The 23,793-nt window shown below is 41.4% G+C and overlaps 1 protein-coding gene across 1 annotated transcript; it reads left to right on the plus strand.

Moving 5' to 3' along the window:
• Positions 1–1,395: 1,395 nt before the first annotated feature.
• Positions 1,396–12,128, plus strand: LOC120025461 (zinc finger protein 23-like). Its single transcript, XM_038970008.1, has 4 exons — positions 1,396–1,567; positions 2,349–2,640; positions 3,054–3,149; positions 9,838–12,128. Exons 1-4 carry the CDS (start codon positions 1,397–1,399, stop codon positions 11,568–11,570), a joined length of 2,292 nt encoding a protein of 763 aa, XP_038825936.1. The 5' UTR covers position 1,396; the 3' UTR covers positions 11,571–12,128.
• Positions 12,129–23,793: the final 11,665 nt, after the last annotated feature.

The raw sequence follows: 23,793 nt of genomic DNA on the forward strand, positions 1-23,793 counted from the left end.
TTGCTAAATCACTCATGGATAAAGCAAAAGCAGACAAGAGAGACCCCTACCTCAGTCTCCTTGAATACCGCAACACTCCAGTTGACAACTTCAAATCACCAGCCCAGCTGTTGATGAGCCGCAGACTTCGCTCAATCCTTCCCAGCAGCTACAACCTGAGGTCGCCAGCTACAAGGAAATGCATAAAAACGTGCACAGAGACAACAACAACAAAAGCGATACTACGACAGGTCAGCTAGACCACTGCCACCACTGATCGACGGAGAGTCAGATAGAATCCAGGAGCATGGCCTCTGGAAGCCAGCAGTTGTCATCCAGCCAGCTGATACTGAACGTTCATATCACGTCCGCACCGCAGAAGGAGCAGTGTACCGCCGCAATCGTCGTCACCTACTGAACACAAAAGAACAACACACTGATGAGATGAACTGTTCCCCTGAAAGAGAACGTGATGGACTAAACACACACACAGCACAACATACACCATACTTACCTGCAACACCACAAGAACTGTTGACTGACACAGAAGCATGCTCAGTATCATATCGCACAAGGTCAGGAAGAGAGGTCAAGCCCAGAGCTGTCCTAGACCTGTGAAATGTCAAAGGGTGTAGGCGGATCGCTGCCCTAAAAGAGTTCCAGACTGTAAACTTGTTATTGGAAGTTCACTTGAAATGCTTTGGTATTATATTTGTTTGAAATGTTAAGATGTTATTTCTACAGTGAAAGCTGAGTTGCTGAGAATCCCTTGTTTGAAAAGTAACAGTATGTTGGATTATTGTTTCAGAGTCTATGTTGATTCAGTTGGTATAGTATGCAATATAAATGGTTACTTACCTTGAGTTCAAACTACAGAGCATGTATTCAAATGAAACGCTTAGAATATGTAAACATTTTTCTTTTGTTTTAAAAGAAGGGGGATGTAATATTCTTATGTGTAAACATACTGAATTGTAATTGGATGCATTTTACCGCCATATCATACTGTGCTATGATTGGTTAAGACCACCCAAATGGTTAGGTCATGGTCAGTTTGATCCTGGTTGGCGATACGTTAACATGCCAGTTATAGCTAGCTAATAAAGAGCTACGTTAAGAAATATCCTGTAGTACAGCATTTTATTATTTTGTACAAAGTGTGAAAAACAAGACACCAATATAATTTAAAAAATGTAATCGTACAGTCAAAAACTTTATTTAAAGTTAGCTTCGTTCTATCTTTGCTAATTGATTTCTATAATGAATTGTTTGCATTTTCAATAAATGTTTAAGCAAGTTCAAAGTATAATTTTCTGATATTTTTTTTTATCCAGAAAACAATGTCAAGTAAAAGTCAGGAGTACTTTTATTTTGAAAATTAGGCGTACAGGAAGGAACTGCCGATGCTAAGTGACAGATGGCTAGCTGTTATGTGAGTGAGTCTGAGGGCAAAATGGCTACAGCTTACAATATGTTTCAGTTAGAAACAACGTCTATTATGGCCGTTGTCGTCGAGACGGCAATGACAGAAATGGGCAAATTTTTGACCACCGGGCCGAACTCTTACGTTTGCAATTCGGAGAGAGAGGTGAGTACAGAGTTGAGCTAACTGCGTCAAATATGTTTTTAAAGTAACCTAACTAGTTATACATCCGGAAAAATATCTGCCTCATTGTTCTATCTGTGGCAACGTATAGTACTGTTAACGCGTAACGTTATCTAACTAGCTAAAGATACGTTGTCTAGTAGTTTATCCAACGTTGTGTAACCACTGCGAATATTTGGTGTAACTATGGCTAAATTAGTCAGCTTCCTGCAATTTCCGTATCTTCGGTAGTTGCTAGCTAGTTAGCTAACTACTAGCCGTTAGCTAAATGTGTTTTTCTTTTTCTTTTTTAAACCTTTTATTTAACTAGGCAGGTCAGTTAAGAACAAATCATTATTTACAATGACGGCTTGAAGACTGACTTGTTCAGGGGCAGAACGACAGTTTTTTACCTTGTCAGCTCGGGGATTCGAGCTGTTACCATGTGTTTTTTAATTGTGTTTCAACAGCACGTACAGCCTGATTCCCCCTAATAGATATCTTTGATTTGAAAGATATCACTGATATATATTAGGGGGAAATCAGACAGTTTCAACAGCACGTACAAACACAATTAAAAAACACATGGAATTGGGAGATATCTTTTACTTTACTGGTTAGTAACCTTTCGGTTACTGGACCAACGCTCTAACCACTATGCTACCTGCCGCGTTAACTTAGTGGTTTCACATCATTTTCTTTGCAGCGTAGCTGACTGCACAGATAACTAAGTTAACGTTAACTAACTATTTAGGTAACATTTTTTTTCAATTTCTCTTCACAGCTGTACACAATTATGAATCTGGTGACAGGGGAGGCTATTCGTAAAATCTGCCAACTATTCCTAGTGGTCTCCTCAAGTTTACAAAATGAGAACGATAAACTGAAGACCAAGGTGGAGCAGATGGATGAAGTTCTGAAAACCAAGGTGGAGCAGATGGATGAAGATATGAAGGCATTGACTGAGAAGGCTGAACATTATAGAGCATCACTGGCTAAAATGCAGGCACAAGCAGAACCGAAAGGACCCACGCATATTCTGCTCAATGGAATGATTTTTGCAATTCCACCAGTTGGTGAGTGTTATAGACCTAGCTAGCTAGCCAGACAATATTTTTTAAATTTAACTAGGCAAGTCAGTTAAGAACAAATTCTTATTTACAATGACGGCCTAGGAACAGTGGGTTAAGAACAAATTCTTATTTACAATGACGGCCTAGGAACAGTGGGTTAACTGCCTTACTCAGGCAGAACAACATATTTTTTTACTTTGGCAGCTCGGGGATTCGATCTAGCAACCTTTCGGTTACTGGCCCAACGTTCTAACCACTAGGCTACCTGCCAAGGCTTTAGCTAAAGCTAGTTATTGGTGTTCTTGGCCTACTGATAATTTATTTTCAAATACATTTAGGCCTAAATCACACAATTTTGTGGGATGAAAGGGAAAGGTGAATGTGTGTTAAAGGTAATTATGCTTGTTATGTTTTAGGTCTCTCAATGTTCTCTGGAATCACAGCGGCTTCAACATTGCCAGGGAATGTCAGTCAAGCAAACACTGTCACTAATGCGATGTCAGTCTGTGCAGGTAATCCTTCAAATTGTGTTATTTGGAATAATGGTTAGCAAACCAAGGTCTTAATCACTAGGAACCAAACAGAAGCAAATGGGCCAAAACGAGAAGGGCATAGGCAGCTAGTGAGTGGTGTCACCACCAGTGAGTGGTGTACAGAATGGTGTTGTCTGTGTAGAGGTGGATCAGAGAATCACCAGCAGTATCATTGATGTATACAGAGAAAAGTCAGCTCGAGAATTGAACCCTGTGGCACCCCCATAGAGACTGCCAGAGGTCCGGACAGCAGGCCCTCCGATTTGACACACTGAACTCTATCAGAGAAGTAGTTGGTGAACCAGGCGAGGCAGTCATTTGAGAAACCAAGGCTGTTGAGTCTGCTAATAAGAATGTGGTGATTGACAGAGTCGAAAGCCTTGTCCAGGTTGATGAATACGGCTGCACAGTATTGTCTCTTATCAATGGCGGTTATGATGTCGTTTAGGACCTTGAGCGTGAGGTGCACCCATGACCAGCTCGGAAACCAAATTGCATAGCGGCGCAGGTACGGTGGGATTCAAAATGGTCGGTGATCTGTTTGTTAACTTCGCTTTCGAAGGCAGGGTAGGATAGATATAGGTCTGTAACAGTTTGGGTCTAGAGTGTCTCCCCCTTTGAAGAGGGGGGATGACCACGGCAGCTTTCCAATCTTTGGGGATCTCAGACGATACGAGAGGTTGAACAGGCAAGTAATAGGGGTTGCAACAATTGCGGCAGATAATTTTAGAAAGAGAGGGTCCAGATTGTCTAGCCCGGCTGATTTTTTGGGGGGGAGGGGTTCACATTTTGCAGCTCTTTCAGAACATCAGCTATCTGGATTTGGGTGAAGGAGAAATGGGGAGGCTTGGGCAAGTTGCTGTGGGCGGTGCAGCGCTGTTGACCGGAGTAGGAGTAGCCAGGTGGAAAGCATGGCCAGCCGTAGAAAAATGCTTATTGAAATTCTCAATTATTGTGGTTTTATCAGTGGTGATAGTGTTTCCTAGCCTCAGTGCAGTGGGCAGCTGGGAGGAGGTGCTCTTATCCTCCATGAGCTTTAGTGTCCCAGAACTTTTTGGAGTTTGTGCTACAAGATGCAAATTTCTGTTTAAAAAAGCTAGCCTTTGCTTTCCTAACTGCTTGTGTATATTGGTTCCTAACTTCCCTGAAAAGTTGCATGTCTCGGGGGCTATTCGATGCTAATGCTGTACGCCACAGGATGTTTTTGTGCTGGTCAAGGGCAATCAGGTCTGGAGTGAACCAAGGGCTATATCTGTTCCTGGTTCTACATTTTTTGAATGGGGCATGCTTATTTAAGATGGTGAGGAAAGCACTTTTAAAGAATAACCAGGCATCCTCTGACGGAATGAGGTCAATATCCTTCCAGGATACCCGGGCCAGGTCGATTTAGAAATGTCTGCTCGCTGAAGTGTTTTAGGGAGCGTTTGACCGTGATGAGGGGTGGTCGTTTGACCGCGGACCCATTACGGACGCAGGCAATGAGGCAGTGATCGCTGAGATCCTGGTTGAAGACAGCAGAGGTGTAGGGCAGGTTGGTCAGGATGATATCTATGAGGGTGCCTGTGTTTACGGATTTGGGGTTGTACCTGGTAGGTTCCTTGATAATTTGGGTGAGATTGAGGGCATCTAGCTTAGATTGTAGGACGGGCGGGGTGTTAAGCCTATCCCAGTTTAGGTCACCTAACAGTACAAACTCTGAAGATAAATGGGGGGCAATTAATTCACATATGGTGTCCAGGGCACAGCTGGGGGCTGAGGGGGGTCTGTAACAAGCGGCTACAGTGAGAGACTTATTTCTGGAAAGGTGGATTTTTAAAAGTAGAAGGTCAAACTGTTTGGGCACAGACCTGGATAGCATGACAGAACTCTGCGGGCTGTCTTTGCAGTAGATTGCAACTCCACCCACTTTGGCAGTTCTATCTTGGTGGAAAATGTTGTAGTTGAGGATGGAAATTTCAGAATTTTTGGTGGCCTTCCTAAGCCAGGATTCAGACACGGCTAGGACATCAGGGTTGGCCGAGTGTAATAAAGCAGTGAATAAAACAAACTTAGGGGTGAGGCTTCTGATGTTAACATGCATTAAACCAAGGCTTTTACGGTTACAGAAGTCAACAAATGAGAGCGCCTGGGGAATAGGAGTGGAACTGGGGGCTACAGGGCCTGGGTTAACCTCTACATCACCGGAGTAGGATAAGGGTATGGCTAAAGGCTATAAGAACTGGTCGTCTAGTGCGTTGGGGACAGAGAATAAAAGGAGCAGATTTCTTGGCGTAGTAGAATAGATTCAAGGCATAATATACAGACACGGGTATGGTAGGATGTGAGTACAGTGGAGGTAAACCTATGTGTTGCCTCCAGAGACGAAACCTCTCTCATCGTCACGCATCAATTAACGTAGGTGAGGTCTCCGCATATGTGTGGGGTGAGCCGAAGGAACTAAGACATTTTGAGCGGGACAGGGCTCTACAGTGAAATAAAACAATAAAAACTAGCCAAGACAGCAGTAGACAAGGCATATTGACATTAGAGAGAGTCATAAAGCAATCACAGGTGTTGATCAGGAGAGCTAAGACAACAACGGATGAATGGGCAGAGCGGGTCAGTTAGGTACATACAGGACCTGAGTTCGAGGCTGGGGCCGACAGGTAAACAAAATGAGGTACCGTGTTATTGAAACAGGCCAGGGTGCATCAGCTGTGTAGCCTAGTGATCATAGGGTCAAACGAGTAGCAATACGTGAGTCAAGGTGCTGTTCGGTAGTCACTACTACGCTGGACAAGCAGGGGACAAAGCGTTCAGAAAAAGTTAGCGGCCTGGGGCTAGTAGATGGTTCTACTGCGATACCTTAACAGAATAGCCTGTTGAGACCACATCGGGAAATCACGTCGGCAGTCCAGTCGTGCTGGATCGACGGGGCTCCGTGTTGACAATAAAGGGTCCAGGCCAACTGGCAAAGGAGGTATTGTAGCCCTAGAATTAGCTGGTATATGGGCCTAGCTCAAGGCTAGCTGGTGCTTGCTTCGGGAAGAGGCGTTGGCTAACAGTAGCCACTCGTTTGCAGCTAGCTAGCTGCGATGATCCGGAGTAATGATCCAGAGCGGCAGGAATCCGGTGATATGGTGGAGAGAGACATTCCAATATGCTCTGGGTTGATATCGCGCTGTGCAGACTGGCAGGTGATTGTCCGAGCTAAGGCTGGCTGATTCCGGGGGGGAAAAGGCGAGGACCGCTAGCCGTGGCTAACAAAGACTAGCAGCTAGTTAGCTGGCTAGCTCTTGATGGAAGTTCCAGTTATAAGGAATAAAAAAAACAGATCCGTACCACATTACATTGGGTGAGGCATGGAGACTGCATGGATATGTGCTGTTTTATACACCGGTCAGCAACAGGTGAAGCTGAAATAGCCGAATCCACTAATTTTAAGTGTTGTCCACATACTTTTGTATGTATAGTGTAGCTCAGATATAGAGGATGGGCGTGTCAAGTCATCAGTAAATGTTGAAATGAAATAAATGCAACATTCTAAATCAATTAACTTTGAAACCATGATGTCTATCAAAATTGAATCAATAGAGGATATATTGCTTCATGGCAATTGAATAAAATATATTCTCTCTGGTAAAGCAACAATTTTCAGTATCAGTCCCAGATAATTCAAATGTTACAATAACTGAGGACATGATGGTCTAAATTATACCATCATAAAAAAGGAAGACACTAGGGCAGGAGGTAGCCTAGCGGTTAAGAGTGTTGGGCCTGTAAGTGAAAGGTTGCTGTTTCCAATCCCCAAGCCGACTGAAAAATCTGTCGGTGCCGTTGAGTAATTTTGCTGGAAGTTTTTATGGTTTTTACTACTGTCAACTCTTAACAAAACAGGATTTAAACATGTTTTAAAGATAATGTTCATATCCACACTTTTGCTTCTGTACCGTTTTTAATCAATAGAAGTTGTCAAAGTCAAAGGGGGGTGTTACAGCAACCTGTTACCTGAATTTAGACGAATGCAAGATAATGGTCAAGCTAAAACAAAAGATTCTGAATCAATGGTCTTGGAAGCCATGTCTATGGATGAAATATATATTTTTTGTCTATCAAAGTTGACTCAATTGATGAAAACAAGATCATTATGGAACATCAAACTAGTCACTTAGATACAGATCATAATGTTGACAATCATGAAAACTGAAACGAGTCACGGATCCCCACATGGCAGTTTCTTGTCATCGTTGGTAGCTATCTGGCCATCCAGAATACACAACTCAGACTTCTGCCCTATTGAACCATGTGCATAGTTTTTCGTGACGACGTCGGCTAACTCATCTATAGCACAAGTCAGCTTGGTTGGTTGCTGTCTCTCGCTCCCTGCATCACTTGGTCACAGTAAGGCCCCTCCCCTGCTTGCTAGAGAGGCACCTCTCTCCCTACTGTGGCGCAGCCCTGGTTAATAAAGTAGTTTAGATTTTTTTTTAAATATTTTTTTATTCTGCTACCTTCACTCGATTCTGACCGGGTTTGGATCCTACCTGTCTATATGGTACAGGTCTCTCTCTATATTAAAATGTTTTATGTACACTACCGTTCAAAAGTTTGGGGTCACTTAGAAATTTCGTTTTTTTTAAAAGAAAAGCATCACTCGGGTTGTAATTCCGATAGTGTCCACAAGATGGCAGCAGTGTGTGTGCAACGGATAACTGAACAACAGGACTTTTAGTGTGAAGTCCCCAGTTACATTTGGGCAAATCGTGAAAGAGACATTCTCATTCATATTCCATTTTTCTGTAAGAATATTGTCAAATCTGTATACTTGGCCATATAAGCCATACAACCAGTTTTCATGACTTCATAAGGCATGCTGTCGTACAAGGTTAGTAGCAACATTTTGCGACCGAGACATGGTTTTTGGATACTCCCGTAAAGCTCAGCTCATTGGTTGGTTCATTAAATAGTACTCGCAAAACACCAGTCTCAACGTCAACAGTGAAGAGGTGACTTCGGGATGCTGGCCTTCTAGGCAGAGCCATGTCTCAGACTGGCCAGTAAGCCATATCTCAGACTGGCCAATAAAAATAGAAGATTAAGATGGGCAAAAGAACACAGACACTGGATAGAGGAACTCTGCCTAGAAGGCCAGCATCCCGGAGTTGCCTTTTCACTGTGAATGTTGAGACTGGTGTTTTGCGGGTACTATTTAATGAAGCTGCCAGTTGAGGACTTGTGAAGCATCTGTTTCTCAAACTAGACACTCTCATGTACTTGTCCTCTCGCTCAGTTGTGCACCGGGGCCTCCCACTCCTCTTTCTATTCTGGTTAGAGCCAGTTCTGTGAAGGGAGTAGTACACAGCATTGTACGAGATCTTCAGTTTCTTGGCAATTTCTCACATGGAATAGCCTTCATTTCTCAGAACAAGAATAGACTGACGAGTTTCAGAAGAAAGGTCTTTGTTTCTGGCCATTTTGAGCCTGTAATCGAACCCACAAATGCTGATGCTCCAGATACTCAACTAGTCTAAAGAAGGCCAGTTTTATTGCTTCTTTAATCAGAACAACAGTTTTCCACTGTGCTAACATATTTGCAAAAGGATTTTCTAATGATCAATTAGCCTTTTTAAAATTATAAACTTGGATTAGCTAACACAACGTGTCATTGGAACACAGGAGTGATGTTTGCTGATATGGACCTCTGTACGCTTATGTAGATATTCAATTAAAAATCAGCTGTTTCCAGCTACAATAGTCATTTACAACATTTAATGTCTACACTGTATTTCTGATCAATTTGATGTTATTTTAATGGACAAAAAGTGCTTTTCTTTCAAAAACGAGGTCATTTTTAAATGACCCCAAACTTTTGAACGGTAGTGTATATCGGGTCCGGGTGGGAAAGCCCCAGGTCCATATCGGAAGGGGTCCAACTGTTTGTACCCATGAAGACCTCTAATTGGGTAGTCATAAATTTGAGATTATAATAACTCTATTTGCAAAAAATAACATTCTGAACAATGCTTTATTTTTTCTTTGCACACATTCGGAGCATTTGCCAAGCTGCTGAAATTGTGCGCTTCCCAAATTTAGGCTATGCGTTTGCGATTTTAAAACCATCCACAATTATTTTTTGGGGAGACACTAATGATCCTCTGTGGCTATATCATGCTCTCTGGTTTAGTATTTTGAATAATTTGATTTATTTCTGTAAAGACAGGAGTAATTTACATAATATGGGTAAATGTAATTAAATTGACTTAGGGGGAAGCTTAGCTAACCTATTGGATGCGCTACCTATGGGGAAGGGACTACCTGAATGTTTGTTTCCACTTTCCTTTGCAAAACGTTTTGCTACTTTGTGCACTAATGAATATGGCCCAGTTTGAAAACAATTCACAGGCTGGTAAACGTATGTTTATTTTAATGCTAATGTTAAAAAAAGATTCAGACTAGCGTCCAGTCCAGCTGCTTTATTTGTACATCATCAAGATGCCTCATGCTACATAAACAGAAGATCTATAGGCTCCGGTTATATGGGCCGTTCTAGCTCGGACAAGGCTACTTATTTTTAATTAATGATATTAGTTTGTATAATCCAACTTTGTAAAACCTGCTTAATTTATAGTTTATTTTTATATATATGTGTGTGTGTGTATATATATACTCATAATTCTTTTGTCTTTAGGTCCTGCAAAGGTTTGCAGCAAACCCACAGAGATGTCTTCATTGGAGAATGACTCCTTTCTGGGAGACACAGATGGACTGAATACAGACCCCTCTCCAAGAGACACTGAATCCAACGAAGAGCATATGAGAGCTGCTTTGCCAGAGGGCAACGAGAGAGACAGCCATGAAATCCAGAAAAACAGCAATACTACTAAAAGGATGCGATCCAAAGAAACCAAATGCTTCAAGTGTGATGTTTGTGAGAAGACCTTCAGCCGGAACAACCTACTGGTACAACACAAGCTAACTCACACAAGACCCTTCAAGTGTGATGTGTGTGAAAAGACCTTCAGCAGGAAGGGGTCACTGGAAGCTCACAAGCTAATTCACACACTGGTACATCAGATGCTAATTCACACAGAAGAAAGGCCATTCACTTGTGGTCAATGTGGCAAAACATTCACAATGTCTAAGCAGCTCGAACATCACATGTTGCGTCACAGGGAAAAAACGCTCAGTTGCAAAGTCTGTGGAAATACATTCTCTACCAAGAAAGATCTGAAACGACATCAGCTTGTTCATGCAGTGGAGAGACCGTTCAAGTGCCTGACTTGTGACAAGGGTTTCACATCAAGGAAACTGCTTATCGAGCACGAGAGAATCCACACCGGTGAAAAACCATACAGCTGTGCTGTATGTGGAAAGAGTTACAGACAGCATGGTGGCCTAAATATTCATATGCGAACACATACAGGTGTACGGCCGCACTCATGTTCAGAGTGTGGTAAGGGTTTTATGACAAGCAGCAGCCTCAAAAACCACATGGTTGTTCATACAGGGGAGAAGGCATTTAAATGTGAGACATGTGGAGCTGCTTTCGGCCATAAAGCAAACCTTCAGAGACACCAAGTTCTTCACACAGGGGAGAGACCGTACAAATGTAAAGTGTGTGGGAAAAGCTACCTTCAGTCCACCGACCTAAAAGCTCACATGCACCGTCATGGGGCAACCAAACCATTTATGTGTGACCTATGTGGAAAGACTTTTATGTACAATTTTCAAATGAGACGGCACAATCTAAAATGGCACACAGCTGAAGGAGAGAAGCAGAGGGAACGACAGAGAAGAGAGAGAACGAGAGAGAGAACCGCCAAGAGAGCGGGAACCTCAACAAAGCCATTCAGTTGCGACATATGTTTGAACGGCTTCAGCTCCATGTTAACTCTGAAAAACCATCAACGAAGTCACACAGGACTAAAGCAATACTCTTGTTCCATTTGCGGAAAGAACTTTGCCTATAAAAATACTTTGGACTATCACATGAGACTTCACAGTGGGGTGAAGCCCTACGCTTGTAAATACTGTGAAAAGAAATTTGTTCTTAAGCAAGCTCTCGAAGGACATGAGCGAACCCATACAGGTGAAAAGCCCTTCAAATGCAGTTATTGTGACAAGACTTTCTCAGTCAACACCAATCTCAAAAGGCATGAGCGAGTCCACACGGGAGAGAAGCCATTCAAATGTGACGTCTGCGGGAGAGGTTTCAGCCAAGCCAACAATGTCAAAGCCCACATGCAGGTCCACACCGGAGTTAGGCCTTATTATTGCAAGAGATGTGGAAAGGGCTTTTCTGACATAAGACACTACAAAAACCATAGCTGTAATGGTGTGGCAGCAACACGTGATCGGTCTCGTAAATCTTCTGACCGCTCTTTCAGAAATAAGAAAGGAGGTGAAGACAGCAGTGCTTGACTTAATGCATCGGTGATGTAGACTCAGTGATATAATCTCTATCATTCACAGTGGGGCAACTTCCTGCTTTCAGACATCAGGAACAACCGGGATGTATCTGTAGGGTTAAAAGTTCTGGGATGGGTTTCTGGAAAGCCTCGTAGGAAATGAATGTGTCATTTAGATGAGTGCCTGCTGTAATACTTGGAGATATTGCTGTAAGTCTTAGGGTCAATGTTCATGAGGCCAAATTCCTCATGAAGGCATGACTGTTTATTTCTGACAGTGTACAGAATTGCTTAAGATTTTATTTTATACTATTGTGTAAATCATTAAACACCTAATTCATGTGAAAATATCAGAATGAGTCATTCACATTTTGCCTGTCATTTTGTCTCCTTTGCCAAGATAACCCATAGGATTTCTGTTTGAGCTATACATTTTTTTATATATATATACACTGAACAAAAATAAACGCAACATGTAAAGTGTACTTATTTCTCAGAAATTTTGGCCTGAATTTTTTTACATCACTTTTAGTGAACATTTCTCCTTTGCCAAGATAATCCATCCAGCTGAGTCATGTCAAGAAGCTGATTAAACAGCATGCTCATTAGATAGGTGCATCTTGTGCTGGAGACAACAAAAGGCTACTCTAAAATGTGCAGTTTTGTCACACAACACAATGCTACAGTTTTCACAAGTTTTGAGGGAGCGTGCAATTGGCATGCTGACTGCAGGAATGTCCACCAAAGCTGTTGCCAGAGAACTGAATGTTAATTTCTCTACCATAAGCTGCCTCCAACTTTGTTTTGGGGAATTTGGCAGTACATCCAACCGGCCTCACAACCACAGACCACGTGTAACCACGCCAGCCCAGGACCTCCCGGCTTCTTCTCCCGGATCGTCTGATACCAGCCACCTAGACAGCTGATGAAACTGAGTGTTTCAGGCTGTAATAAAGCCCTTTTGTGGGGAAAAACTTATTCTGATTGGCTGGGACTGGCTCCCCAGTGCCCACCCCTGGCTGCACCCCTGCCCAGTCATTGAAAGCCATAGAATAGGGCCTAATGATTTCATCTCAATTGACTGATTTCCTTATGAACTGTAACACAGTAAAATGTGATATTGCATGTTGTGTTTATTTTTGTTCACTATATAGATAGATCAATCTCTTGGCATTAATACACATGAAGCCCTTTATATTTTTTTTTACACACTGATGTCCAGTGGCATCACTCAGTCTTTTGGAGCTTGGTTAATTTAAATTGGGAATTTGGAATCAACTTGGGAATCAAGTATAATTTAAAAAAAAAATCTGACCTTCTCAACAAAAACCTTGCGTCAGTTCTACTTTTATAATTATTTACAGTACCTGTCAAAAGTTTGGACACCTACTCATTCCAGGGTTTTTCTTTATTATGACTATTCTCTACATTGTAGAATAATGGTGAAGACATCAAAACTGTGAAATAACACATGGAATCATGTAGTAACCAAAAAATTGTTTAATAAAGAAAATATTTGGTATGGCTACATAAGGGTAACGCTAGCTGAAGTATCTGTTTATTAAAAGTAATTTAACCTACGCTCCAGTTTGCCATTATACAAGGAACAAACATAACATGGTGTCAGATTGGTAGTCGCTATGACGAGACAGAGAAAATTCATAAAATACTCTGCTTCTGGGCTCTGTAGTATTTGAGATTGGAATGTGGCTGTGGCTGTGGAACACAGAGAGACACTTGGACATCAAAAGCTTGAATAATTGAACAGTATTTCTGTATTCCAAGCAGTTGGGGTGGTCCGTGGACACTTAAGGAACAGTCATGTCGAGTTTGTTTCATTTGATGACCTCACGAAGGACAGGAGACACACGGTTTCTTTGTTTATATACACTTCTCAATTATGGAGTTTGAATGTTGTATAAAATAAATGATTAAGCATAAGAATACTTTTGGAGAGATAACAATGTGATTTTAGTCTTCTACACAGTGCCATGGAACGCCCCCTTTTCTACTCCTGTATAAAACCACCGTGACAAACTTTAGATTAGACCAGAAAACATGGAAGCTGTCGCTACATGTTGAAATGGTTGGCAACTCTACCAAAAGTACAAGACCAGAGAACACGGAGATCATCCCCACGCTGAAATGGTTAAGAAAAATACCAATTATTAAAGACCAATTATTCAGGCTGCAGCTGTTTAAGTACTTCAGTCTGTTAATCGCAACCAGTCGAATGACAGAATAGTACGTCTGACGTATCCATTACAACAGACACTATCCAGAGCCCGCTGAGAAAACTACAACCACAAACGACTTTGGGACTTCTGGGGAATGCAACAAGACATTCTATCCAGCAGATGCACCGGCAACTACAGAGAGAGACAACAAAGGCATACACTCGTAAATATGTCAATTGCAATTTCTTTTCGAATGTTCAAAGTATTAGCATTTCCATGAGTGTAGTCAACTGTATGTATCTGGGTCCACTCTGAGTTTCCCGCCCTTGAACTGTCCCCACCCCTTTCCTTTGTCTACCAAGCCGTGATATTGGTTTCATCCACTAGGGACTTTTCCTTTGTATCATGTTAGTAACCAATGTATGACCTATTGTGTGTGTGTTTATGTAATTCTGTGATTGATTAGTTGGTTAGTAAATAAATAAGACAATTTGTATATCGCTGATTCATGATTTATGGTTGGTTTATGGTTGGTTTGTGCAGATATCCAAGGGTTTGCGACATTCAGGAATGAGACTGATGAGGTAATAATACATTAATAGAAGATGTAATCGATAAGATAATAAAATATCTGAAGAGTTATGTTCGGGAAATTGCAACTCTATAAACAAAATTTTCCCGTGGTGCCCCGACTTCCTAGTTGATTACTATTCCGTGATTCGTTTAATCACGGAATAATTACACATAGAGAATTGATTTGATAATATAACAGTCTTCACATTTAATGACAGCAAATGCTATGACAATACCATTGACTGTGAATGAAACTATAATACCATTGACTGTGAATGAAACTATAATACCATTCAAGCACGATACTGGAGCTCAGGTAAACCTGTTGTCGCTGGATGACTACAAAACACTGAAAGTGAAGAGCAAAACACACCCTGTGAAAATCAAGGTTACTGGTTATACTGGGGAGAATGTCCCAGTCAAAGGAAGCAGCATAGTAACTTTACAGCACAAAGGAAAACAGTTCAAAGCACAGCTGCTGATCGCACAAAAGAGGGTGCAGCCTATCCTTGGAATCAGTGCATATGAAAAGCTCAATTTGGTGAAAAGAGTTTATGTAGTTCCATCACAGACTGAAAATGACCAAGAATCACTACTGACTGAGTACAAGGATGTGTTTGAGTGTCTCCGATATTTACCTGGAGAACACAAATATGTACAGATGACAAAATTACTCCAGTTGTGCATGCATGCAGAAAAGTTCCATTTACACTGAGGAAAAAGCTCAAGCAGGTTTCAGATTTCTTCGTCTACCATATGGGATTCTCTCAGGGCTAGAGGTCTAAAACAAGACAATCCTCATGATCTTTGAGCACATTTCAGGAGTAGAGACCACGATGGACAACATCATTGTCTGGGGGTTCACAAAATAAGAACACAATGCAAGAGTGAGAGAAGTGCTGGACCTGACACGGAAAGTCAACCTGAAACTAAACAAGGACAAATGCGAGTTTGGTGTAAAAACACTTACCTTCGTGGGAGACGTATTTTCAGAGGATGGAGTCAAACCAGACCTGAGGAAAGCATATCAGCCATCAACAACACAGAGCACCCGAAGAACAAGGAAGACATGAGACGCTTCATGGACATGATCACGTACCTTGCAAAGCACAGTCCGCTCCACTCAGATGTCTTCCCTTCTTCTTCCCTTCTCTTCTGGGAAGACAATCCCAGAAGAGCCAGCACTCAGGTTCTGTGATCCAGAGAAAAGAACAAGGATTTCTGCAGACGCGTCACAGTTTGGCCTGGGAGCAGTTCTTCTGCAACAGCATGACGACACATGGCAACCCGTCACTTATGTGTCCAGAGCCTTGACAGGCGCAGAGACAAGGTATGCACAAATAGAGAAAAAACTACTGGCGAGCACATACGCGTGTGAAAGGTTACACCCAATACGTCTATGGACAAGCCTTCGAAGTAGAAACAGACCACAAACCATTGGTGTCAATCATGTCTAAGCCACTGAATGATTGTCCAATGAGAATCTAGAGAATGTTGATCAGACTGCAAAAGTATGATGTGAACATGATCTACACCCCAGGAAAGTTCATGTTTGCCACTGACACTCTTTCTCGGGCAGTCGACCAAAAAGAGAGCGCCGACACACAGAAACACTGAGATTCAGGCCTACATCAACATGATCGTAGCACCACTTCCTGTGTCTTCTGAGAAAATGGAGCAGATCAAAAGAGAGACCTCAGCTGACCAAACAATGACAGAGTTGAAAGAAACAATACTGATAGGATGGCCCGCACAGAAAAACAACTGTCCAAGGAGAAAACAGGATTACTGGATGTGCAGAGCGGAGCTCACCATTGTGAATGACATAGTGTTCAAAGGCAACAAGATTGTCATTCCCATGACACTACGCAAAGAAATGCAAAAAAATTAAATAGAAAGAAAGGTGGACCACTTGGAAAAGGAAGAATACAAAGGACGAGCACGAGAAGTAATGTACTGGTCAATAATGAACCAAGAAAATCGTCCAGACCACTGCTTTATGTGAACTGTGTTTACCTACAGTCGTGGCCAAAAGTTTTGAGAATGACACAAATATTAATTTCCACAAAGTTTGCTGCTTCAGTGTCTTTAGATATTTTTGTCAGATGTTACTATGGAATACTGAGGTATAATTACAAGCATTTCATAAGTGTCAAAGGCTTTTAATGACAATTACATGAAGTTGATCCAAAGAGTCAATATTTGCAGTGTTAACCCTTCTTTTTCAAGACCTCTGCAATCCGCCCTGGCATGCTGTCAATTAACTTCTGGGCCACATCCTGACTGATGGCATCCCATTCTTGCATAATCAATGCTTGGAGTTTGTCAGAATTTGTGGGTTTTTGTTTGTTCACCCGCTTCTTGAGGATTGACCACAAGTTCTCAATGGGATTAAGATCTGGGGAGTTTCGATGGGAAATATCGACGTTTTGTTCCCCGAGCCACTTAGTTATCACTTTTGCCTTATGGCAAGGTGCTCCATCATGCTGGAAAAGGCATTGTTCGTCACCAAAACGTTTCCTTGATGTTGCTCTCGGAGGATGTGTTGGTACCATTCTTTATTCATGGCTGTATTCTTAGGCAAAATTGTGAGTGAGTCCACTCCCTTGGCTGAGAAGCAACCCCACACATGAATGGTCTCAGGATGCTTTACTGTTGGCATGACACAGGACTGATGGTAGCGCTCACCTTGTCTTCTCCGGACAAGCTTTTTTCCGGATGCCCCAAACAATCGGAAAGGGGATTCATCAGAGAAAATGACTTTACCCCAGTCCTCAGCAGTCCAATCCCTGTACCTTTTGCAGAATGTCAGTCTGTCCCTGATGTTTTTCCTGGAGAGAAGTGGCTTCTTTGCTGCCCTTCTTGACACCAGGTCATCCTTCAAAAGTCTTCGCCTCACTGTGCATGCAGATGCACTCACACCTGCCTGCTGCCATTCCTGAGCAAGCTCTGTACTGGTGGTGCCACAATCCCGCAGCTGAATCAACTTTAGGAGACGGTCCTGGCGCTTGCTGGACTTTCTTGGGCGCCCTGAAGCCTTCTTCACAACAATTGAACCGTTCTCCTTGAAGTTCTTGACAATCCAATAAATGGTTGATTTAGGTGCAATCTTACTGGCAGCAATATCCTTGCCTGTGAAGCCCTTTTTGTGCAAAGCAATGATGATGGCACGTGTCTCCTTGCAGGTAACCATGGCTGACAGAGGAAGAACAATGATTCCAAGCACCACCCTCCTTCTGAAGCTTCTAGTCTGTTATTCGAACTCAATCAGCATGACAGCGTGATCTCCAGCCTTGTCCTCGTCAACACTCACACCTGTGTTAACGAGAGAACCACTGACATGATGTCAGCTGGTCCTTTTGTGGCAGGGCTGAAATGCAGTGGAAATGGTTTTTGGGATTCAGTTCATTTGCATGGCAAAGAGGGACATTGCATTTAATTGCAATTCATCTGATCACTCTTCATAACATTCTGGAGTATATGCATATTGCCATCATACAAACTGAGGCAGCAGACTTTGTGAAAATGTATATTTGTGTCATTCTCAAAACTTTTGATTTGGCCACAACTGTACAGGCCAAAGCAGCAAGCAGAGCCGCTAATGCCTCATCCAGTACCCAAACGACCATACTACAAAATTGGAGTTTACCTTTTTGACTGCAATGGCAAAAGTCACATTATTTTGACCAACTACTACTCAAACTACCCTGAAGTAGAAACACTGCCAACTACCTCCAGCAAAGCTGTAATCACCTACCTGAAATCAGTCTTCGTAAGACATGGGGTTGCATCTGAACTGTACTCGGACAATGGCCCGCAGATCGTTTGCTAACGACTGGGGAATCCAACACAACACCCCCAGCCCCAACTACCCGAGGTCCAATGGCTTAGCGGAGAGTTCAGTCACAATTGTCAAAAGGTCTGATGGAAAAAAGGCACATGATGGAAATGAGGATTTCCTGAAAAGTCTGATCTACTGATCTACTTCAGCGCACCGCTGCAGAACAGACTTTCACCTGCACAAATGTTAATGGGACGTCGCATTGGAACGAACCAACCTACCCATCCATGAGGACTTGCTAACACCCAGAGGTTTTCACGAAGTCAAACTCGCAAAGGAAAAACAGAGACAGGACAACAGTTCAAGACACTTACCTGAACTGAAACCTGGAAATCATGTACAACTCCGAGACATCACTGCAGGAACCTGGATGCAGCAAGGGCGCGTGCAGAGAGAAGTTGCACCACGACCTTGTGAGATCCAAATGCAGCATGGATCACAACTGAAACTAAACAGAGTGGATCTAATGCTTCAGTCATTCACTCAAGGGATTGAGGTTCATCAGGAGGATACTGCTGAAGCGTCAAATGCCTTTAGCAATGGACAATTCAGTCAGAACACCCTGACTGACAATGAACACTGTCCAACTGCTTCAGTAAGCACTTCAGCAGAATGACCAAAAAGGACTGTCAGAGCCCCTGAAGGCTTATTGAGACTTGCAACAACAACAAAAAGCACCTGTAATGAATGTTTTTGTTTATGTGAAAACAAATAGATCCACAATAGATTACTGTTGGACAGAGACTGCATTTAGTAAAAAACATTTATAAACACACTCAAAATATGTTTCTTGCCTCTTAAGTGATAAAGAGCGATTAAACATTTATAAAAAAAAGAGTAAAGAAATGTGTGTTATTGAAAATTGCATCTTATTCAGGTTGAGTAAACAAATATGAGATTTGATATGTGACATGTTTAGTTACAGAGAAAAATATGTTTTCTTTTATATGAAGGAAGATGTGTTAATAACATTAAGACTACATTACCCAGCAAGCTATGTGAGGGTGGGGGAGTTGAAGTATGCCTTACATGGCTATTCAAGGATATTACTAGCTGAAGTATCTGTTTATTAAATGTTAAACCTACGCCCGGTTTGTTATTATACAAGGAACAAACAAAACAAAATGTTCATAATTGTAAAAGTTGTCAAAAATATAAATAACCAAAAAAAAAAAACTTAAGTATTACTTTCAAGTATTTTTACTTAAGTACTTTACACCACTGAAAAAGTTCAGCATTTCCCAACTTTATGCAAATCACCAGCAGCGACCGCTGGGCGATGACCAATCATATTGAGTGGTTCCCATGATGAATTTGACGCTATGCGACCCAACGCTGGAGACTTTCTTCAGCAAAGATAGCTGACAAAAATACTAGGATGGAAGCAAATGTTAGTAATTATAACATCTTATACAACAGGTGGGTCTAATCCTGAATGCTGATTGGTTAAAACCGCATTCCAGCCGGTGTCTATTCCATCAGTTGCCACTGGCTAAATCTATGACATTGAAAATGCCTATTTACTCTCTTCCGTCTGACTGTGCAATCCACTGTCACATTTTCTATGCCAGGCGAAATTGCGCCTCATTAGCTCATTGTTATGGATGTATCCAAATAAGGGTGATTCTGCAACTACGGGCACTTCCATGTCCTCGGGTCAATTTTGGGGATTTTACGAAAAAATAAAACAAATACTTGTATGTTAAATTCACACGAATCACCCCATACTTTTTTAAACACCTCTCTATCAAGTATTTTAGCTACTTTTCAGATGCATTTTATATCTCAATTTCACTATTTTGCCCTTGTCCCTGACCCAGACTTTTAAGCTTCTACTATGTTTTTCTATGAGAAAACATTAATAATTACACATTATATAATGTTATGTACTACAGAAAGAGTCAATTAAATAAAATCTATATCAATATTTATTGCGAGTATGCCCTTTATATTGTTTTTTACACAAAATATACCTGTCCTTTGGGACAAATTCCTTATTAATAAAGATTTTTCAAGAGAATGTTAATTTAGTTACCATGGAAACATATTGTGACACTGAAGCGCATGGCTGCAGTGGACAGTTGTTCCAGATGTGATGTCCAGAAGTTGAAGAAAAATCGAGGTAAATATTGCTTGTGTAGAGAATATTTTAATTTGTGGTAGAACTTTATATTTTTTATATATTTGATGTATTTAGTGTAAACGATATGATAGCTGTAATACTAATCAAAGCATGCTAAGCTGTCTGTCAATTTTCTCCAGAAACTGTAGAAATGTCATTTCCGTCACAAACTTAAGTGTGGTGGAAATGACAGAAAGTGGTGGAAATGACACAAATCCATTATCTTATTAATTTTTACTTTACTTTTTTTTAAACTTTAGGCTTATTTAATCATGTTTTAAATTAATTTAATCTAGAAAATGCTCCAAGGTGTGCACAAGTTGAAAACGAAGTAGTATTTGTCTTTATTTTTAGAAGATACCACATAAAACAGCACAGAGGTCACAGACATATAGAAACAAAATAAAAAAATTATCCTATACGATACTAGGAACATCTGCAAAAAAGACAGGGAGAGATACTGGAAGAAAAAAGAGAAGGGAGAAGTGAAATCTATCTCTGAGCTTACATAGTGAGAACAAAGAAACAAGAGATGGCAATGGAAATGTAACCAACGGAATAGAAGACAGACTTTAAAGAGAACAGTTGCAATGGAGGCCTATCTATCAGGCAACACACCACCTCAGTCACCAGATGACTTGCAGCCAGAACATGAGGCTAACATACCTGCCCCTAACTTACCTGCCCCTGATGCACATCCTGATATCCCTTTTAGTATTGTCATACTAAGATCTCTGTATGCTTTTGAGCGACCTCTTCCAACCTTTTTCCTTCCAGCAAGTATTCGACTTCTCATTCCTGTTGCAGACGATGAGAGGTCGCTCAAAAGCATACAGAGATCTTAGTATGACAATATGTCAAACTTGATAATGCTTTACGGAAAGCTGAGAAATACAAAAAAAGGTATGATTGACTGATGAACAAAATGAAGAGACAAGATTCCCCAAAGACAAAGACAAAACAGCAAATGAAGGGAACTCCGAAGAACTTGAGAATGATTTTATTGTTTCAAAATGCCATCATTGCAGAGTTAAAACAAAAGTATAAAAAAATGTGCAGAGCAAAAATTCTCAGAGGCAACATCCTGAGAAAGTATGGCCTGGTCAAAGTCGCAAACAGAGAATTTGGATTTTCAGCAAAAGCAATGAGGGCAAATGAAAACAGGCCATCAAGTCTTCAATACTCCAGGAAAAATCAGTGTAACAGAATTAGCACTACCACAGAAGAGAAAATCACTAGATTCTATGAACGTGATGACAACAGCAGAGCAACAACGGGGAAAAAGGACACACTAACGAGGAACAAGAAGAAATAGCACAAGTGCTTCTTGAATGGCATAATTCAGAACCTTTATCAGAAGTTTAAGAGGGAATATTCAGAAATTCAAATGTCCTACTGTGATTTCTGCAAAAGACGTCCTTTTTGGGTTGTTAAGCCAACAGTCCAGGATAGGGACACGTCTCTGCAAAACCCACGCCAACCTCCAGTTCATGGTGGACAAACTACAGCATCACAAAGTGATCAGCTGCAGCAACATTGAGAAAGGTAGTGAGTCTTTGTGCTGTGAGAACCTGAAGAAAGAGTGTATGTATAGAGAGTGCTCCCTTTGTCAAGCAAAAGAGCTTAAAACATCTGACTTTGATGCTGGTGAGCAGACATGGTGGTTTGAGTGGAAAAACATAGCTGAAGAGAGAGAGAAGAAAAACAAAGAGGGAAACATGGAGAAGTTCACTGTGCATTTGACAGTAAAAGAAAAGATATGTGGCACACTGCAGATTCTATTGGAGGACTTCTCCAATAGAAGTTGGGGAAACACGTGTACAACATTCGACACCAATACTCCAAACTGAGAGAATTAAAAGAGAATCTGGGGAAAGAGGAGACCATTGTGCATATTGACTTTGCAGAGAACTACCTGTGTAAATACACCAGTGAAATCCAGGCAGTTCACTTTGGTGATTCGCACAAGCAGGTGACCCTCCACACCTGTGTTGGATATACCACAAATTATACAGTTTCACTTTGCTCACTGAGCTCTTCTATGCGGCATGACCCCTCTGCTATCTGGGCCCATCTCTCAAAAACACTGGCCTACTTCCTTGAGCTCTGCCCATCGGCTACTGCTGTACACTTTGTGAGTGATGGGCCTACAACCCAGTATAGGTCTAAAAATAGTTTTTACTATCTCTCCACCCGTCCCTTTGAAATGGGCCTCCAGAGAGTTACATGGCATTTCCTAGAAGCCGGACATGGAAAAGGCCCAGCTGATGGGGTAGGAGCAGCTGTGAAACGAAGAGCGGATGAAATTGTGGCACAAGGCAAGGACCTCCCAAATGAAAAAACTGTATTTGAGGAACTGTCAAAAGATCAGTCAGCTGTCAAGCTCTTATATATCTCAGAGGAGGAGATAGAGAGCATCGAGGCCCTCCTACCGGATCACCTGGAGACAATCCGTCGGACAATGAAGATACACCAGGTAATAATTGTGGGTTATTTTATGTCGAATTTCACATTTGTTATACAAACATATTATCACTACACTATGTATCACTAGACTATGTTATGATTACATATTCCGAATGTGCATAACTTTTTGAATTTCCTGTGTTTCCAGATCGTCACCGACAGTCCAGGGGAGATAACTTGGCGGATACTTAGTTGCTTCTGTTCCTTTCCACATCACTGCAGCTGTTTCAGCCCACAGACTGTGACTCTGGTTGAAAAAACTGAAGCAGACCAAGATGGAAAATTCAACTCATCTCAAAGCACCGTCCAGCCCATTGAAGATCTAAGTGAAGCATTGATTGGAAAGTGGTGTGTGGTTGAGTATGATCACGACGTTTACCCTGGTATCGTGCAAGAGGTTCACGCACAAAAAGAGTGCTTTTGTGAAAACCATGAGTCGCATTGGCCCCTACTGTTTTTTTTGGCCAATGAGAGACGACATCATATGGTACAGACCACAGCATGTGCTTGGACTTGTCCCCGAGCCCCACCCAGTGACCAAAAGGCACATGGAGCTGGATGCCTTGGTCTGGGAGGAACTTAGCTCTCTTTCTAAGCCTTAGATACACTTGGAACTCACTATACAGTACATACAAAACAGGGCATAAAATCATACATTAAATAAAACATGTGTAGCTCTCAGTTAACTCTTCCCTCTATATATGTGCTAGAATTTATATTTGTAGGATCTGTAACACATTGTTCTCAAGTGCTAGTTCCAGTGTTTTGGAATCTTACTTTGTCTTATATTAATGAAATGTTTAACAATGGTTATTGTTCAAAATGTTTGCAATAAAATATTGTTTTCATAGGTATTTTTTTACATAGATGTCATTTCCACCACTCCTTGTCACTTCCACCACACCTTGTCATTTCCATCACAACCCATATTTTGAGATAAATTAATATATTATGTATAATTTACATACATTTATTTGTTTTAGATATGGAAATCATATGGTTGTTATCATAATCTCAAAAAAGGTTGGGTGGAAATATCTTATTTTTCATGATAAAT

This window comes from Salvelinus namaycush, chromosome 31 (assembly GCF_016432855.1).
Source record: "Salvelinus namaycush isolate Seneca chromosome 31, SaNama_1.0, whole genome shotgun sequence".
Taxonomy (NCBI): Eukaryota; Metazoa; Chordata; class Actinopteri; order Salmoniformes; family Salmonidae; genus Salvelinus; species Salvelinus namaycush.

Coding starts and splice junctions, on each gene's coding strand:
- LOC120025461 (XM_038970008.1), top strand. CDS start 1,397: ATGGCTAGCTGTTATGTGAGTGAGTCTGAGGGCAAAATGGCTACAGCT. Junction 1,568..2,348: donor TTTGCAATTCGGAGAGAGAG/GTGAGTACAGAG, acceptor TTCTCTTCACAG/CTGTACACAATTATGAATCT. Junction 3,150..9,837: donor TGCGATGTCAGTCTGTGCAG/GTAATCCTTCAA, acceptor TTTTGTCTTTAG/GTCCTGCAAAGGTTTGCAGC.